Source organism: Triturus cristatus, chromosome 7 (genome assembly GCF_964204655.1).
Source record: "Triturus cristatus chromosome 7, aTriCri1.1, whole genome shotgun sequence".
In the NCBI taxonomy this organism is placed as follows: domain Eukaryota; kingdom Metazoa; phylum Chordata; class Amphibia; order Caudata; family Salamandridae; genus Triturus; species Triturus cristatus.
This window is the reverse complement of record NC_140590.1, coordinates 462,855,731-462,876,546: the sequence shown is the minus strand read 5'-3', so window position 1 is coordinate 462,876,546 and position 20,816 is coordinate 462,855,731. Positions and strand designations below refer to the sequence as shown.

Here is a 20,816-nt window from a genome sequence, read left to right as displayed (position 1 = left end):
GCTAAGATGCTATTAAGACTTAGTCCTCAAAACAACCAGGTTTTTAGTTGATTTCTGAACAGTCCTTCTTCCTCCGTAAGCCTCCAGCTGGACAGAAAATAATTCCAAAGTTTTGCCTCTAGGAAGGAGAAGGAAAGACCAACCCTCCTCACTTTCTGCACTTTTGGTATTTCGGCTAACTTAAGCGAGGATGATCTAAGCGATTTCTAGGCACGTGAGGAGATAGAATCTGAGGGCCTCTTTTATGATAAGCAATAGACAATGCATAGCGACTTAAATTGAATTCTGCATGAGAATGGGAGCCAAGCTAGGCTGCCAAAGACCTGGATACCGATTGGTATCTCGGTATTCTAAAAAGCAGCCACACAGATGCATTCTGGATTACCTGGAGTCTTTTCAAAACCTAAAGTGGGCAACTTGTTTATCAGATCAAGAGTATCTTTTTCCTCTATCTCATGAAAGGGGAGAACTTACACTTCCTTCTTGATAGGTTTCAAACCATCTATAGACTCCCCTTTAACTTCTGAGCCACTAAAAAACTCACATAATCCAGAGATTTAATTAACAAAAAAGTTGGCAAGTTTATTGCTGTGGGCTACCGGCGGTATCAAGGCATACCCATTACATTGCATTTTGGTTAAGGATTTAACTACTGTGAATGGCTCTCTGGAAGAATTTGCTTCAGATTTACACCTGCGCACACATTTGCTACATATCAAAGTGTGCCATGTGGGAATGAGTTCAGTTTTCCATCCTGGCAATTTTGAAACTGTGCGATTATGTTATATTTGTATTAGTGCTTTGAATTGAAATCATACACACTATTATTGCACAACAACTGTGAAAAGTATATTTAAAAAAAGTTGTACCTAACAAATTAATCATTTCAATATTCAAACAGGTAATCAACCTTATTAATGATTGAATATTATAGTAGGGAGTGGCGGTTAGTTGAGTTGGCACACGTTTGTTAGGTGAATCATTTCCACGTATGAAGAGATAATCAACTTATAAATCACTGACCGTTTTAATAGAGGAGGTTAAATTGGCCATTTTGATTAAGGATATCAAATTCCCTAAGTGTATTTTTCTAAACCGATAGTGCCCCTCTGCTCTCGCGCACGTAACGGACTCTCCTTAAAAACGGTAACCTTTCTCAAAACCAAGCCTACCTTTCATGTCGCCGCATATAAACATCCTCATTATCCTGAGCTTATTCAGATCTTCTCCCTCCATGCCTCATACACGCTTATTTACCCAACATATTCCTTCATTAAAACGCTCCGTTTTTTTTTTTTTAAATAACCCTCTAGGCTCACCTCACAACATAAAACTCTATATTGATATCTTTTCTCCCAACATTACTAATCAAACCTTCTATTCTCTTAATAATACAGCTCACACAAATGTACTTATCTTGCTGTTCGAGCAGCAACAAAAGAGGAAGATGGCTGCCTGTTCAGGGATTATAAGCATGTTCAGGGTTCTAGAGTGTTTATTCGTATTCTAATTCCATGTGATGTTGCTGCTGTTTGAGTAGTAATAAAGGAACTATGCATAATATTGGCCTCCGGGCCTTGCTATAAAATAATGGCTAGCTCTCAATTCCAGTCATGAAACGTTTTCCCCACAGATAATTACCATATTTAGAATTTCACATGCTAATCTGCTCTTTGAGTTCCAAACATGAATATTGGTGTTGCTTTAGCACCACGGGCTCATACAACTTGGCAACTCTGATTTTTTTCAAAAATGTGGGCTGTGTGCGATCAGTGATGGTTGCAGTTAGGCTTGGTAGTCAGCTGAGCTGACCTAAACAGGGAAGGGGCATCTTACTTCAGTAGTACTAGTGGTGCAAGGGTCCTGGTGCAAACCTGAGGGGGGATGCATTTTAATAGTGAGAGTGGGATCTGAATTCACCATTTAGAACTGTGGGAGCAGACTGAGTTTATTAGCGATGGTGTCAGCTCAGTATTAGAATAGAAGGGTTTGCTTTTAGGTGTAACTGGCTCCTCTAAGCCTAGCAGTGATGAGGGCAGGCCTACGTCAGCAAGGTGAGCATATTGTGGCATTGCCAGCAGTGGGTGGGGCTCAGAGGTAAGGGGTCCTGCTGAGGGTATCAACAAGGGGCTGCCAGAGATTAGTAGAGGTAAATATGAGGGCTCAGCAGTTCATGCATTAATCAAGGGTCAACAGGGATGGTCTTGTGCTCAAGAATTAAAAGGTGGTCGGCGTTTTACAGTGAGTGACAGTTGGTACTTGCCCATTTAGATAGGCTGGGTTCAGTAGAAAGGGGTGATGCGTGCAAAACAGTTAGATGGCAACTTAGGTCAGCCTTTACAGTCCTGGGTGTGTTCGTCCTAAAAGGGTCATTGCCAAAGAATATGGTTGCCATTTGTGAGAGAAAAGACGCAACAGCAGCCACAAATTGTACTGTGTTGTAGCATAGCACTTATATAGCGCTTACAACTCCCAAGTGGGGCTTTGAAGTGCTTACCCACAAGAATAGCAACCTACACTGTGTAGAGTGTGTGGTTGGAAATGTTTTCTTTTTGTTTTGATCTTATGAGGAAAGTGTTTTCCTGTCGTTCAGGTTGACCACTATAGGTGCGAGTATCCTATTATGGACGCAGCACCTGGTAGTGTGATGGGATGGGGTGTAGTAGAGAAAGACACACACGTTGTAATTGTCATAAGTATTAAAACAAACAATCAGCTACCAAATGCTCACTGTGTGTACACCCAAAAGAAGGAGGCATCCGAAATGGCCCAGTAATCTATATCGCAACATGTGCCAGGCAGAGATGGAGTTGCGGATATTGCCTACTGGAACGAGGAACACAGTAGAACAATCCGAGCTTGTAACCTGGGCAAAAACTACACAATCTTTGAAAGGCCCAGATTCCACCTACTGCTGGGCCGAAGAAAGCCAAACTTTTGAGCAGGTGTTTGCGCCCCAAGTCCCACTCAAGCTCCCAAACACTGCCAAAGGCGAGAAAGCATCAGTTGTTGCCATGTGGATCTGTGTGGCAGGGAAGTAAATCTGTTGGAGCTACCTAGAGACCATTATTTTCAGGAATGAGTGCCAGTTCGCGTCATGTACACCAAATCCACTTAACAAATCCATCTGTTCTAGGTGTTGCAGTCTTATGTTTCCATTGAGCCAATTAGACAACGTATCCAACGTAGGAGGAGCAAGAGGCCAGATCCAAGTCCGGTTTTCAATCGCCACACAATTGTATTGTATTCTAAGAGGCATTAACATACACATAATATACATGGAAATTATTTGCGTGGTGGTTATCCTTAAAATATAACACTGGCGTGCTCTTCCTGGTCCTGCATTGGACTCCCCTACATTAAACAAACAGACCTGATGATTTGTAAGAAGAAAGATTGGGGCCTGATGCATGATTTTTGGTGTACATAGTGCGATCTGTTGCCCCCCATATCCAGGTGAGGAAGAGAATTCTCTCAGAGTCCCTCTGTCGTATCAAATATAATGTAAAGGTAAGCATCTTCTGTAGTCTAGATAGGTGGGATTAAGGGATAGGAATAGGAAGGGCTTGGAGGAAATATAAAAAGAGAGAGACTTTCAATTAGCTATGTTCATCGTTTATACCACTTAGACTCAAAAGTACGGCCTGGGGGCCACATGCGGCCCTCCTGACCTTTACTTGCAGCCCCTGGTCAACAGCAGCACTAGGCTGCAGTCTATTTGAATTAAGCACTAACATCAAAAAGATGTTAGATAAACAGTCAAGCATGTTTTTTTAAAGGTTAAGTGAAGTTAGAGAAAGAAAGTAACTAGGGTGCCCTGCACAACTTAACTTTACCAACACTCATTTTTAAACGCATCTTGCAGCAAAAGTCTAAACGTTTTTATAATGTCTCTTCTAAATTAAAGAAGTGTATTTCATTAACATGCAGAACCGTTTCTCCTTATTACATCAGATTATATTAGTGAGTTGAGAAGTATTTTTTTTGTTTAAAGTGATTGTTTTCAAACATGAATTTAAAAACATAATTTCTTCCGCCCCCACCCTGACAACAATGCCAGTCAGTCAGTCAGTCACAACAATGCCAATATTGAACTAAGAGTTAAGTCAGTTGTTATGTGCATCCTCTCGAGTTGCCTGTGTTCCTATTATACATGAACAACATATAAAATTTATCAGTTAAACACAGGGGAGGATTTTGTAAAGCGCGCATCCTGAAGTCATATTTTGAGGTCCTCCTATATGTGACAGTGAAGAAAAAGGAGGGAACGTTTAAGCAATTACCTAGGATCACACAATTTGGTAAAGTGGGGAAGCCAGGATTAATCCCAGGTTTTCTGGTTTCACATCGTGCAGTTCATCACTAGATATATATTCTGCTTCCCCTATAGTCACTGTACCACAGACAATGCCCTCCAACCCTCCTGCCCCAACCACCACACTGCTGGCATCAATGCGATCCCCGGTCACATCACAGACCAAACATTTTGGCCCCTGGGAAAATGTTTGCGATTGTCCATGGTTTATACAATGGTGCTAGTAAATATACTTTAACGGTTCATCCCTTCACTTAGGGACACATGTTTTAAAACGGTACTCAATTAATTCAGTTTTCCATCTTTCCAGGACAAAGCCCGTATTTCAATAACGACTTCTTATTTGTTTTTATTGCTTTCAACGCTTCTGAAACAATGCTAATACCTGGTGCTGTGCTATGGGTCAAGTGGTGTGCCTTCAGTAATACTTTTAATGAAGTAACCAATTTAGAAAAATACAAGTTTGTAGATTAACAAGAAAAATATTTTATTATATTTTATTTCGTTCTTAATAAGGATGATACCCCTATCTCCCTGTGTGGAACTTGTATTACTTTCAGGTATCCAAAAATGACTCCTAGGATGTCCTAGATTTGGTGGGCAGGCAGAGCTGCAGCATTTAAGACATTTATTAGCTGGCATTTTCCTTTTCACTATCATGTAATAGTAGTCACCGGATGCTTCTAATGGTCTTATATCTTTTATTGTATTTGACAGGCAAATAGAATGTTTTTGGGAGAAATGGCTGGTTTGGAAGCTATCCTGCAGACTAAGAAGGTGAACGCCCCAAAACCAATCAAAATGATTGACTTGAAAGATGGTGGAACAGCATTTGCCATGGAGCATTTAGATATGAAGAGCCTTAACAGGTACGACATCCTAATAAATGTTATGTAGCAAGATATTTCTCATTGCAGCACAATAGAAGTTACTGCATAGCATAGAACAGACCACGCTGCACCTTAGTCATTTTATCAGCAAAATAACTACTTATAAATCTGTTTCAAGGTTAGTACCCCTGGTTTATTACACAGTCAACATTTAGTTTCAAAGCACAGACTACAGGTTAAGGCAAGTGAAACACTAGTTTGATTTATTTTCTTCAAAATATTTGTATTGAGTAATTTTCAAACTCGCACAATTGTATAGCATCCGCGTGTATTATTCGGATATGCCAATTATCTGTCTGTTTAAATAATTGTGGCCTTAACTTTTATTGTGAGCAAATACAATAGATCTATACACATATGGATAGGAGGAGCAAAAATCCCAGGGCATTCCCTCCTAGTTGAAGCACATAAAGTCACAATGAGTACCCTGGCTTACCAAATTTAGACTTCTAAAGGAGTGGTAAAAAAAAGAAACTATCCCGCAGGCTCTTAACTATTTGGGAAAGCTGGCCTCACTCACAATTTATCGTGGCATGCTTCATCATAGGCAACCTAATCGCACCATACCACTCTGGTGGACTCGACCTGTTTTTTTTTATTTGTTTATTGAGTTTTAAGAAAGATACAAAACAAATTGGCACAGCATTGCATTACTAAGCACTTTCACAGTATTATTGTGGTAGGCTTGGGGACAGAAGCTTCCCAGGTGAGGGCAAAGAAACGGGAGGAAAGGACCAATATCAGGCATCCACATACTTTCAGGCGCTATATGAGGGAATAATGAATATAGCTGAGCGATTCGTAGTTCTTAAGTGGACCTACCAATGGTAGAGGGAACAGGAGAATGTGGGTGCGGGAGGGTCATTAGCTCAGTCAACCCAGTTGCAATGGCACCTGTCACAAGGAGACTGTCACCTCCCTCTGGTGTGGCAGAGTCAAATCTGTGTTGTGGCCACCCAACTTGTGGACTCGACCTGTTAAGGGAGTTCTTAAATAAGTATTTTGCTGTAATTGTGAATGGGTCCAGATAAAAATATCTCAAGGTAAACCCAGAGGATTTTTTCCTTTATTAATTGGGGAATCTTCGATATCATTAAAAATATTATCTGGGGGTAAAACTAGACCAGCTACGGTTGTTATCCCACAAAGGCTAGCCAACATATATTTCGGCCGGATTCACAGCCCATACGTGTCTTTAGGATTTTTTTTTTTTTGCATATTAATATAGCGTGAACTCGACCCGAAGGTATTGGAGCGCTTTACATAGCACCGTATTTACATTACACATTCAGGCACGGGGAGATTAAGTGATTTGCCCAGAATCACAGGATGTGGATGCGACCTCGAGGCTCGAACCCTGGTTTCCTGCACCAGAGGTGGCAGCGCAGCCGACAGACACATCCTCTCCCCATAGGACTTATATGTATCCCTGTCTACCTAATTGTGTGTTGAGTACATGCCTATTGGGCCTATTGGTCCCATACCTGAAATATTTTTTGCTTTTTGGGAACACCTGCTGGAAGGAATAAAAAACACAAGAATAACGTTATTCTGTTAATGCCATTATTTTGCACTCCAGTCAATTGAAAGCATAAAGTGGTGTTCAGTGTGTGTAAACACGCATTCCTGGTGAACTCTGCAAACAAGAACACCCTGAGCTTGTGAATGTAACCCTTCTCACACGTGAGTGATTATGCTGTTGCATTAAGTGATGTTTCTTTTGTTGTTGTTGTTGCTGCACTTAATCTGACAATGGGTGGATTCAGACATCTTTCAGCAATGCTGGGGCAGATTCCCTGTAGACACACACTATGTGAGGAGAAGGATAACGAGTCGACCTCATCCTGATACTGAGAATTCTTTATATTGATGGTTTATATTATTCATGTGTGACCACCACTCGGATTGAGGTGTCGACTACTCTGGGTATAACCTTTGCGAGACCTAAAATTGGGACAAACTGTTTATAATGAGTGATGTTACTTGCTTCTTATGCCTTGGGGCCCATTATTCTCATATTATCTCCCTCTCTTTTTAGTCTTTGGTAAAATGATAACATTGCAGCATAATACAAACATTTAATGGAAACACCAAATAGGGGGTATTTTCAAGATGCAGTGGATAATTCAACGGGTTTAAATTATTATTGTAAAGAGTGGCGCCTTTTTGTAGATGCAACTTTGCACCACTCTTTAATCTTAGTTATGTAAGGGAGAGGGCCATTAAGGGCCCATCATGTGATGCATGCAAATGGACATTCAGGTGAAATAGTAAAATTCTCCTGAGCAATGTCTGGATGTTATGTGAACAGACACACGTTTTGACCCAGTAATAAGGGCCATTTTAGTAAGCGGCACAGCTACTCTTTGATATCCTAGAAAGTATGGCATGCAAGTGGACATACATGATGAGCAACAGTTAAGTATGGAAGTTGCCTAAAATACTACTCTTGTGTAGTAGCTTGCTGACACATGATCAGATACGTTTTTTGAACTGTGGTGACGAGGGTGAAGGGTTTAACTTAAGCGCGTGGCCAGTGCCCATCTCTTGCTTTAGTAGCTATATTGCAGTAGTAAGCTACCCTGTGTATACAGTCCACGTAAGAATAATAACATGCCACTTACTTCATCAAGGGGAAACTGCAGCCAATAAAATTATGCATCTCCCACATGGCAGTTGCCGTACACTGCTGCGTTTACTTACAGGTAATAACATTACTCTCAGACCTTCTCTCGCTGTGATGACTCACATAGTGAGGCCCCTGTGCCTTCAATCACAAACATTTCCAATGCATAAAATCCCCCCCCAACCTCCAGTTCCATACCAAGCCCAAACACCACACAGTTGGACCTGACCATGAGGAGGCATCACCATTGTACACAAAAATCCCCTCTGCATCACAACCAGCTCGGATGACAACTCGACCACCATGGAGCACCTCCACTTCAGATCCAAACAACCTGAACACTACCCTCCACGGCACCCTCATCTACAGACCTCCCGGACCCCGCCCCCGTTCAGCAAACCCCTAGTCGACTTAATCGCACACCACGCTCTCGTCTCCATGAACTACATCACCCTCGGAGACCTCAATTTTCACCTGCACAACCTCGACGACCACAACACATCATCCCTACTGGAGAACCTCACCACCATCGGACTCAAGCAACAGGTCACCTCTACAATCCACTCAGCAGGACAGACACTCGGCCCCATCTTCTCTGCAAGCAGCCACACCTCCGAACTACAGTGGCTTGAACACCGCTGCATCCATTTCACCTTCATCGAACCCCCCGTACACCAGCACGCCCACTACCACTCATGCAGAAGCTGGAACGAGGTCATGAAGACCAGCTCACCACCACCCTCACCGCAACTCCACCACTGACATGACGGACGTCAATGCCTCTGGACGCAACCGCCACTCATGGATCTCCAACTGCTCCAACACACTGGCCCCATCAGGAAGCCCTCAGGCAAGCAACCCTCAAGAACTACAGACCCATCTCCCTACTCCCCTTCCCAGCCAAAGTCATTAAGAAGGCCATCAACACCCAACTCTCTGAGTTCATTGAATCAAACAACATCCTGGACCACTCCCAATCTGGATTCAGAGGCAACCACAGCACCGAGACTACGCCCCTCTCCATCACAGATGACATCCGCATCCTCCTCGACAGAGGCAAAACCACGGCCCTCATCCTCCTGGACCTCTCAGCCGCTTTCGCCACCATCTTCTACGACACCCTCTGCGCTAGCCTTCATGAAACCAGCATTCATGACAAAGCCCGCGACTGGATCCGCTCCTTCCTCACCGTCCCAACACAGAGATTCAGACTTCCAACTTTTCTCTCAGAACCCCCAGAAATCAGCTGCGGAGTGTCACAGGGCTCCTCACGGAGCCTCCCCTCCTTTTCAACATCTCCATGGCCCCGCTTGCAACCATCGTCAGAAACCACTGACTTAACATCGTCTCCTATGCTGACGACACCCAGCTGATTGTCTCCATCTCCGAAGAACCCACAGCCGGCAAGAACAACTTCCACAGCGGAATGAAGGCAGTAGCCAACTGGATGAAGGACAGCTGCCTCAAGCTCAACTCATACACGACGGAAGTCCTCATCCTGGGCCACAATCCCTTTGCCTGGGACAACACCTGGTGGCCCGCAGTGCTCTGGAACACTCCCCACACCCACGGACCACTCACGAAACCTCGGCATCATCCTGGACTCCTCGCTTTCTATGAACCACCAGGTCAACACTGTCTCGTCCTCCTGCTCCCCACTGAAACATGTAATACAGTCACCCACGCACTCATCGGCAGCAGACTCGACTACAGCAATGCACTCTCTGCCGGCAGCACGAAAACACCCAAAGAAGCTGCAAAACGTCCAAAACGCCTCCGCCAAAAGGGTCACCTACAAGCTTCTCACGCACGCCTACAAAACCGTCCACAATGCTGGCCCGCATACTCAACCACCTCCTCTCCTTTGTACCCCCACCGGACATCTCCGCTCCGCCCAGCTGGCCCTGGCCACCATCCCATGGATCCACAGGACCACCGCTTGAGGAAGAGCCTTCTCATACTTCGCTGCAAGGACCTGTAAGTTCCTTCCTCTGCATCTCAGGCAATTACCACCTCTGCCTTCAATTCATTAAGGACCGCAAAACCTCTCTACAACTGAACAGCCTCCCCTTACCCCCTGCAGCTCCTTGAGTCACGCTCTACAAAACCCTGTATGATTGGTCCGAAAGGGCGGGACGGAGGGCCTGAGTCATCACGACAAGAGAATGATTCAGAGTAATGCTAATACCCGTAAGTAATCGCAGCATTACCCCTTCGTCCCTCTTGCCATGCTGACTCACATAGTGAGATGTAGCCAAGCCAAAATAAATGGACTAGGACAACAGCACAGAATGCAAACACAAGTTTAATCCAAAGGCAAGAAACAGTTTACAAAATGTAAGCCAGCACCCGGGAACGCAACAGATCCGGGACTTCGTTACCCTGGACCACCTTATAATGGGACACAAAAGTAGAAGGAACTGCCAAATTGGCAGCCCGACAGATCTCCTGCAAACAAACCCCCTGCACCTCAGCCATGGAAGCAGACATGCCCCGTGTATACCTTCCCTGGATCCCCAGAGGAGAAGACAGACCAAACTGCTTGTAATCCAACGAAATCACAGACTTCATTCACCTGCTCAAGGTCTTAGTCGAAGGCTTGGTCCTTATCTGGACGGGACCAAAGCTAACAAACAAAGCAGAAGAGCCCTGAACTCCTTCACTCTGTCCAGGTAAATCAGAACTGCCACACACACTTGCAGTGAATGAAGGGCTTCTTGCTTAGGAGACTGAGGATCTGGGCAAAACACCAGAAGAATCACCTCCTGCAGACGATGGAACAAAGAATTCACTTGGGCACACAACCCGATCCAAATGAAGAACAAGCCTGTCTTCAAACACACAAAAAAGGAGACAAACAAGACAACAAGCCCAACTCCCCCAGCCTGCGAGCAGACATGACAGCCACCAGAAAAAGCACCTTCAAGGTCATCAAGCGTAACCCTACAGATGCCAATGGCTCGTAAGGGGTATACTGAAGAGCCTGCAACACCAGCAGCGGATCCCAAGATGGACACACCACCTGGGGAACTGGACGGAGATTGGAAAATCCCTTAAAGATCCTGGAAACCAGACCTCCCTGGAGCTTGAAAAGCCTTAATTAACGACCATTGTACTTTAAGAGAGGCAGGGTTCAGACCCAGCTGGAAACCATCCTGGAGAAAGTCCGTCTCTTGAGGCAGGGAAACAGACAGAGGAAGCAACTTTCGTGGAGCACACGAAGCCTGAAACGTTTTCCAGTGCCTAGCATAAGAAGACCTGGTAGACCACCGTCTAGACAACTGCAAAGAAGAGGAAACCGAAGCCGACAGACCCTACGAAGTCAAGCCTCCCCCCTCAACTGCCAATCCGTCCACTTGAGCCTCGCCAGGGGCCACGGACACCTCAGGGGAGACAGAACCTACGGTAACCTCTATTCCCAACCCTCCTTCATCTCCATCAAAACAGGAAACCATACAGAGTGGGTCCATGCTGAAGCCAACATAACAACCTGAGCCTTCTCCTTCCGAACCTAAACCTCTGGATCAAAGGCAACGGAGGGAAAGCAAACATCAGGCCCACCGGGCACACACACTACAGGGCATCTTTCCCGGAAGCAGACTCCTCCCTCCCGCAGGAAATGAACTGGGAAAGAAGCGCATTGCCAGGGCTCACAAACAGGTCCACACAGGGCTGACCCACTTTGGCAAATATTGAGGGAGAAAGACAAAAGTCCTAAATGGATGAAATCTCCCTGCTCAGGCGCTCAGCCTGACAATTCATAGCCCCCGGAATAAAGACTGCCCTCAACGAACCCACATTGGACTAAGCCCAGAGGAACAGACAATCCGAAACTGCAGACAATGACAGGGCCTTGTCTCCCGGGCTCCCATTGCATGCCACAGGTGGACAAACTGACCGAAGGAGTTATAGCCATCACAAACCGGGCCATGTGAGCTCCCCCCAAACCTGCTGGCTCCGCGCGGCTAGTAATAGAGCTGCAGTGAAACGCTGGAGCACGTGCCCCGCCCGTTTCCATAGATGGGACACAAAAAAAGGAACAGGAGTTAATTTATGAGCTGGAACTGTTTGTGATTGGAGGCACAGGGTCCTCACTGTGTGAGTCAGCATTGCGAGAGGGACGAAGGGGTAATCAAAGTTACCATGTGGCCCATTTATCCATAGACGCAGTGTGTAGCTAGGTAGGGCGTGACTCTGCTCCACTGTTATTGCATCATTCCATCGGTGGATCCAAACAAAAGGTTCACCACAGTGTCCATGGCCATGGATGAAGTAGTTCAATTGTCATTAGAGAAGCGGATTATTCACTTGATAGACAAAGCCAAATGCTCTTGAAGGGAAATAATGCACCTGGCCATGGATGCCAAAAAGGCGTTTGACAGGGTGCATTGGCCCCATTTAGAGGCGACGCTCAAAACTTTGGGGCAATATTCTGTCCCTGGGTCCCCAGTTACTATGGAGCACCTCAAGCGGTGGTGTGGGTCAATGGGCAGACCTCAATCCCTTTTCCTAACCTTGGGGAAAATGGGGTCCAGGGAGCCCGCTGTCACCCCTGTTGTTTGCATTGTATCTGGAGCCTCTGGCCAAGCGCATACAGGACAATCTGGCGGAGAGGAACACACCGAGAGCCTCAATACCGATGACATGATAGTGGCACTGGTTGACCCAATCCGGTTACTCCTGGCCTTACTGTCAGATATCGACTTTGGAAAAGCTGCCAGATTCCGTACTGATCTCCAGAAATCGCAGACCCTCAACTTTTCGGTCTCCAGCGACAAAGACGTTGCTCGCTCGCCAATACCAGATTTAATGGTTGATCACCTCCATCACTTATATCGGGTTCCGATTGGCCCTGACAGTGAAAGTGACAGCAGCCCTTAACTATCAAACCATACTCAGGGAGATATGGATGAATTTGGCCCAATGGAAACACTATCAGCTGTCCTGGCTTGGCTGAGTGGCAGCATTAAAGATGACTGTCCTCCTTGCTTCGCTTGAGCGTAGGGGAGGCCTCGCATGATCTGGGAACAGAGCTATCGGGCCACACTAGAGGGAGGTCTGGGGATCTCCAACCTCCTACATTACTACCAGGCGCTGCAACTCTGCTATATGGTGGAATGGACCAGGGAGGAGTCAGAGAAACCTTGGCTGTTTATGGACAGGGCGGTAGCTTGGAAATATCTGTGGAATGTCCTGGTTCTGCGACGCGCAGAGAGAGCATGGGATCTTTACTCTTCCCTGGTCACTAAAGCCACTCTTGAAGTGTTGCATCGGGTGGCCCAATTTTTTCTATGTTTACGTGTTATGCAGACAAGCTTGGCCCTATTTTGACCTGTAAAACTCTGTCATCGTTCCCTTTCCCACTGACCCTGATTGTGGGTAATGCAGACTTTACACCGGGGCTAGATCACACCGCGTTCCGGCAATGACAAGCAGCGAGTTGCAGATCCATCAGCCACCACTTTGATGAGGAGGGCCCCATCTCCTTCGAGAAGCTGCGTAAAGATTATGCACTGTCAGAAACGGGGTAAATGCACTACCTTCAAGTCCATCATTGGCTCACTCATCCGACTGATCGTGCCAGGGTACAATGTCCGCTTATCCCCTTTTAGAAACGGCTCGTAACTAAGACCTCTGACAGTCTCCTTACTACTGAACTAAAGGCTATTCTCCAACACCCTAATCCTGCGATGACGAGCTCAGGACATAAGCGATAGGAGCTTGAATAAGACGGACACACCAAGAATGGGACGTGATCCACTACAGGACGCGACATACAGCATGCAACACTGCCAGTATTGAGACTGCTACTAAAATAGCTACATACTGGTACCTTACTTCAGTGTGACTACACAAGGGCAACCCTGTGCACAGCGCTGACAGCTGTAGGTGTTGTGGGTCTCCCGGGTTGCTGCTTCATTTCTTGTGGGACCGCCCCAAGCTTACACGATATTCAGACACGATATTGACTTGTATAGATACCTACCTCGACACGCAGTTGCCTCACTTCCCCGCATATGTTATCCTGGGGCTCCCGAATGCACATACTTTCCCGCTTAAATCCCACAGGGGGCGACAAATTGGTCTAGCTTTAGGGGCAGCCCTACAAAACATCAACACATCCTCTCACAATAGGGCACTAAAAAGCTCCCAGCACATCTCGGATGGTTGCATCAACTATTGCACATATTGGGGATGGAGAGAATAACTCTCACACTGACTAACCAGGGTGACTGCTACAGAGAGCTTTGGCGTCCTTACATTGCTCTCCTTTCTGCGGAGTTCAGGTAGCTGACCTGCCCTAGATACCTGCGCCTACTGGGCTTGGTGGAACCTGACACCACACACGGATAGGGGTGGAAGGCGAATGGTGCGCCAACAACACAATGACATTGGATGTGAGTACTCCACGGGGTTGGGAGGGGTAGTGCGTGGAGGTTTTGTCGGGATCTTTGATTTCGATTTGTTTTTGTTTTGGAGCGAGACCTCATTTGCTGTTTGCTGGTTTGTATTTTTTGTCATGCAGTAAAACAGATTTAAGCCATAAAAGCAAAACCTATTGGTCTTTAAGGGTGGATGTATTTTACACCGTGTTAAATCCAGTTGACAAGTATTTTGTTACATGGAATTTCACAGATTATTTTATTTGTTTTATTTTGTTTAGCCCCAGAGACTAACTCTGTGGGTAGACGATTTGCCCTTTGATAATCCTTGCTAATCCCTTTTATAATATTCTGATGGGTTTAGTTGTTTGTCAGGCTCTAGTAAACAAATAAAAATCATATAAAAAGAAATAAATGTATAGAAATATGGGTATACATACAAACCTAGATATACAGAGGCGGTTTTTAAGCCTGCCCTCTTCTGCCATAGATCTGTTTGTATCATTCACATTTTCGTACTACCTAAAACAGGACAGAACATTGCGCAGTGCATCAAGCCCGTATTAGCCATTGACTTTATTGCACTGACAGTGATGTCATTTTGCCTGAACTCATATGCACAGGGTAATGGACCTCCTGCAAGCGGTCTTCCAAGGGGGACGACTCTAGTATGTCGCTCATGTTGGGAAGAGCTGTGGTAAGGGCATGTCGAATCCGTAGGTATCTAAAGGCCTCCCCCGGAGCCATTCCGTATTGTTCTCTTAATTCCCCAAATGTAAGGATTGCGCCCTTCCTCACTAGATCCCCAATTACGGAAATCCTGATGGTGTCCCACTTGTCAAATCCAGGCTGGTGACACAGTAGTCAAAGTCGTACAGTGGTGTGGCTTTCGTCAGTACATTTGACTGGCCCAAACGGGAGTTCGCCTGGTGCCAGATTGCAACTGTGTGCGCTGTGGGGCCAAAATACTTTCCTTTCCGGGCTTTCGAATACAGTGCCCCCATATACCCCTCTCTGCCCACTTGATATCTGTCCAGCAGGTAGGCCGGATCCAAAGGGGAGCGATATATCCAGTGGTTTACCACCATTAACTGTGATGCCCAAGAGTAAAATCTAATGTCAGGGAGGGCTATGCCCCCGTCATACCACCCATTGGTTAACTTGCCCATTGCTATACGCGGGGATCTACCGTCCCACAGTAACGTCCTGACCTCACTCTCCACCCCCGCAAAATAGGAATCCGGGACCCTGTTGGGACAGTTCTGCAAAATATAGAGAAAACGTGGGCGGACCAACATCTTAAACAGAGCTGCGCGGCCCACTAATGATAGGGGCAGGGACCGCCAGTGTTTAACATCGTTGCGCAGCCTGTCCAAGGGGGCGGCCAGTGGGGAGCCGGGGAACCGGTCCCCGGAGGACATATTGCACTGACTTACTCCAGTTAATCCCGTATCCTGAATAGTTCCCAAAGTTGGTGAATATGTTTAAAACCACATGTAGAGATTTATATGGGGAGGCAAGATACAACAGGATATCGTCCGCATATAATAATATGCGGTCATCGTGTCCTTCTGCCCATTTCAGCCCTCTCAACATGAAATCCCGTCTCACCCACGAGGCTAGTGGTTCCAACATCAATGAGAAGAGGAGGGGGGACAGCCTTGCCGCGTACCCCTACTTAGTGAAAATATTCGAGATGTGTGGTTGTTGACTCGCACTTGGCCCCGCAGGCCCGTATATAGCAACCGTACCCAGCTCAAAAACTTTGGGCCGAAACCCATGCGCTTTAGGACTTCAAAGAGATATGGCCATTCGATAGAATCAAACGCCATAGAGGCGTCAAGGGAGAGTTTCACTGCGTCTTCCTCAATAAATTCTCGACACGCGAGCACATTATGAAGGCGCCAGATATTACGCGCCATATTCTTCCCGGGCATAAAGCCAGATTGGTCTGGGTGGACCAGTGACTGAATGACCGAGACCAAGCGAAAGGCCAGCAATTTCGCCAGAATTTTCACGTCTGCGTTAATTAATGAGATTGGCCGATAGGAGCTGCAGTCATCGGCAGGTTTCCCCGGCATACGAATAACAAGTATCGACGCTAGCCATTGGTCATCCGGCAGGATTCCCCTCTCATAGCTTTCCTCATACATAGCCCGCAAGTGATGTGCAGCCTGGGAGGCGACCGTTTTCAGAAATTCTATGGGTATGCCGTTAAGCCCCATCGCTTTCTCTGAATGGATAGTGTTCATGGCCTTTTGGATTTCATCGTCTGTCAGTACCTCGTCTAGAGCATCTCAATCTGCTTCAGAGAGTGTAGGCAGATTACTATCCAATAACAGCTGGTGGGAGTCTTCCGCCGTGTACGTGGTGGAGGGGGTGTAGATGTGTTCCAGATGGTCAGCGAATGTGTCGGCTATATCTTTTGGGTTGGAGACCTGCATCTCATCCTTGAGAGTCAGGTTAGGCACCCATCTATCGCCCTGTTCCCTCTTCTCTAACCATGCTAATAATTTACCCACTCTATCCCCTAGTTCATAGAGCTTGTGATGAGTGTGGAGGAGTTTGATTTTCATATGTTCCCTCACCAAAATCCGATATTCCGACTGCTTGAGCGTCAGGCGATATAGCCGCCTCCGAGGGAGTTTGGATACTTTCTTCCTCCAGCAACTGAAGTTCACTTTCTAGTTGTGTAATCTGTTGCTGTCTTTTTTTAATGTATCCCACTTTTAGTGTCAAGGCCTGCCCCTTCAGTACCGCTTTAAAGGCTTCCCATGCGGTCTGCGCTGAGTCCACTGACCCCACATTCTCCCTAAAATAGTTAGCCGTCTGTGTAATCAGCTCCTCTTTGATATCAGGGATTTTTAGCTACCAAAGGCTGAGCACTATGGTTGTTCGCGGTTGGCGATTAAAATATGTAATGTCAACCCGTACTGGGGAATGGTCCGATAGCCCCCTCGGTAGAGCATGAGGATTTTGGAAGTGGCCGATTGTTGCTGAGTACGTTAAAAAATAGTCATTACGGGTTGAGATCTTGTGTGCATTAGAATAGTAGGTGGGCTGTGTTCCGTCCGGCCGCAACGAGCGCCAGATGTCAGTTAGTCCCAGAGCTGTGGTAAAGTCCTTCATTCGTGTATGAGTTCGTGTCAATGGTCGTTGTGGAAGTCTGTCCCTTTGGTCATCCATTGTCATGTTAAAGTCACCCCCCAAGATCAGGGTGCCCATGGGGAAGTCTGCTAGTATCTTCCCCAGGTCTATCAATGCTTCCTTACCGAGTGCCCGCGGGAGGTATACCGAGACCACATTAAGTGCCCTTCCCTCCCACTGTGCCTCCAAGACCGCAAATCTACCCCTCGGATCCGCCCATGTGCGCATCCGTGAGAGTGCCAGATGTTTTTTAACTAGGATACCCGTCCCACGGGATCCGGAGGTATATTCAGCGTGTACCAGTAGCTTGCATCCCCCCCAGCATCACCAAGTCACGGGCCCGTCTTTTAAGATATTGCTGTACAATACCCCTCTTGATTTTGTCCCCCATCCCATTTACATTCCAAGTGAGCACAGAGCGTGACGTTTCTATCTTAACCTCTGTTAATAGTGCAGTGGGTAAAAGGACAGGAGCCTCCGTCGTCTCCCCCGGGCTCAACGCTTACGTCTAGTGGACCTGGCCTCGCATACCGGCTCCGGCTCAAACTGGTGTGTGTATATCCAACAATAAGGTTTGTGACTGTTTTCCCTTTAAGATAGGCATCAATGTCCGAAATCAGATATGACTCCAGAATCTCTGTGACTCATAAACTCAGATAAATCTGTAACCCTAAACCCCCCTCCCACAACACCCACACCTCCCCCCCCGCCCTGCCCCCCTGCTGGTGGATTTCGAACTACCCACACCCCAACCAGCCAGAATGCCTGTTTCACCCCCGAATGCTTCTAAGGTGCTGGCAGGCAGGCCTCCCTCCCTCGCCCTTCGTGAACATTACATCTGGTGTCAATATAGATGAGTAGTGACCACCGACCCCTTTCATGTCAGAGTTCGTCTGTGAGGGTGATTATAATTGTCCGGCCGACAGCTCAAGTACACATCACGGCCGGCCCAGACCCCCAAATCAAAAGTACATATTCTGTGAGTCCCCTCCCCCCCCCCACCCCCCACTCGCCGGCCACTTATCTGCAGCCAGTGAGTCTCTGTCCCAGTCTCAAAGGTCCATCGTCTCAGCTGTGCGTCGTCTCTCCCGTCCGTGGATTGTCGCCTGACTCCGACTCATGGGTGACTCTGTTCATTCTGAGGCCACCATTGCGTTCCCTGTGTAGTTTTTCCAGTCCACGCCAGCCCTCCAACCAGTCCCAGATGTCTTCCGGTAAGGAGAAGAACCACATCTTACCCTCCGATTCTACACAAAGCTTTGCTGGAATGAGCATGGCGTATTTCACATCCCAATCTCGCAGCTCCTTCTTCACTGCTAAAAAGCTATGATGCTCGGCTTGGACTTTAGTGGTAATATCAGGAAAAAAGGTGACCACGCTGTTGTCTATTTTGAGCGGAGGATTGGCCCGTTCCGTTTGAAGTATCTCATCTCGGTCCCTATAGTTGAAGACCCGGGCAATAATTGGACGTGGGGGGGCCCCTGGCCTGGGTCGCCCCCCCCACCCCCGGGACACGATGGATTCTCTCAATAAAGAAATAGTTTGAGAGTCCTTTAGGCTTTAGGTTGTTCAAGATCAAGTCCTCTACATAGAGGTCCGCTGCAGGCCCTCCGCTCGTTCCAGCACGCCTAGGATGCGTATGTTATTCCTACACGCTCTGCCTTCATATTCGTCCAGTTGTTTTTCCATCGCGGTGTGCTGGTCTTGGAGTTTACTTTCTTGCTGTTGAAGCAGCGTGGTATCTTTCTGCAATTCAGCTGTGGTGTCTCCCAGGTCTTTATCTTTGTCGTCCATTTTACGAAAATCTGCTCTAAGAAGGAACACTTCTATATTCACTGAGTCAGTGCGAGCTTCCAATGAGGTACGTACCCCAGTAATGGCCTCCATTATGTCTTGTAGAGTGAGGTCTCGCTGAGGTGGGGAAGCACTGTGTTTGTCAGGGGCTGCCAATTGTGTTGTGTCCTGCCCCTCCCCTGCTTTGTTCCAGGCAAATCTGGCCAGTTTGTTCTGGGCCGACACTTTAGGGCCCTTGCCGCTCGCCATTGCAGAGTTCTGAGGTGGTGGCTCCCGTAGGCCCACCGAAACGAGCTCCGGTACTCTCCGCTGCTTGCCCAGGGGGATGGGGAAATGCCCGTCCCCCTAGCGGTCTGTTGGGTTTACCCGGGGTCCGATCCACGGCGTCCCGGCCTCCCCCAACCTCTCGTCTCATGTCCTTATGTTGGGTTTCGGGAATACGGAGTTTACTCCAACACTGGCCTAGGTCTTCGGCTCCCTTTCTGGTGGTTGGTAGGGCGCTTGGAATAGGTGGTGGAGCTCTGATGTTGCCAGGGCGTGTCGGGACCGCCAAATATTCTCTCTTCTCACCCCACGTGGTAAGCTTTCTCACCGGGGAGTGGGCGCCAGCTAAGCTTAAGCTCTCGGTCCCTGGACCACCCCACTGGCTTCCCCGGCTCAGACCTGCGAGTGGCCAGTGCCGTTGTGTCTAGTGGAGCGATGTGACCCACGCACTCAATACGGCCACTACAGAGCCCGGGGGGGGGAGATGTTTTCCCACCTGGATTGTACAGCTACCGGCCTCCTTGGTGTCACCTACCCCCAGGTGCTCCAGGATGCTGCTACTGGGTAGTGTGGGCCGAGCAGGAGAACAAATAGGGTGGCAGGCCAGGAGGGGAGCGCCGCAGCAGGGGCCCCAGGCAGTGCATTGATCTGGAAGCCCGACCAACCACTGACGCCGGGGCCTCGATTGCGGCTACCCCCTGTCTCTAACGTCACTCCTCAGCCACTGCCGCTTACTTGGAGAGCCCAGGGGCCAGGTTGCGGGTCACTGTCCGCCCCGCCAACTGCCACTGTAAGGTTCAAGGAAGTCCGTCGCTGCTGCGGGGGTCCGATCTCTTCCTATGCCGCTTACCCGCTTGCCGCCATGTTCACTTCACCGCCTCCACGGCAGCCCGATTCTGTCGTTTCTTGTTGTTTCGCGGGGCGTATTAATCGCTGCACCCGTCGCCGATGCATGCAGGGGTCGGAATGACACCTCACTGCTGAGTTTTTGCAGCGCAGTTCACCGGATATGTGGAGGATAGTTGGGGAGGGCTAAGGAGCCTTTCCAGTGAGCCACCATTTTTTACGGCTACTAGCCATGCCCCCCAAGAAATACCACATTTAATATACATATGCCTATTAGGTGTCCCCTCTGGGGGAGCCGGCTGACTTCTTTCTAAATCCATTTTGGTACCACCACGACAGCAACACAACCTACAGAGTGTGCTAGGAGCAGGCATGCTACCAACATTTTGTAAAATATTACTTATCCCAGATATGTCAAAGTAGAGAAAAATATCCACATTAACTGCCTTTATCTTTTGCAAGAGATAAACACACAAACAAAACCAGAATCTTGACCAAGCAAATCCAAAATCAAGAGTGCCGCTTCAGTCTCCAACCTCCAACTGCTAATC

The 20,816-nt window shown here is 47.4% G+C and overlaps 1 protein-coding gene across 3 annotated transcripts in view; it reads left to right on the top strand.

The window, feature by feature from the left end:
* Positions 1 to 20,816, top strand: part of LOC146809931 (ketosamine-3-kinase-like) — a 159,289-nt gene that overhangs the window by 8,602 nt on the left and 129,871 nt on the right. For all 3 annotated transcript variants that reach the window (XM_085616791.1, XM_085616792.1, XM_085616793.1), the window contains exon 2: positions 5,033 to 5,184. In XM_085616791.1, coding sequence (XP_085472917.1) covers positions 5,033 to 5,184 — 152 coding nt within the window. The remainder of the gene's footprint in view (positions 1 to 5,032; positions 5,185 to 20,816) is intronic.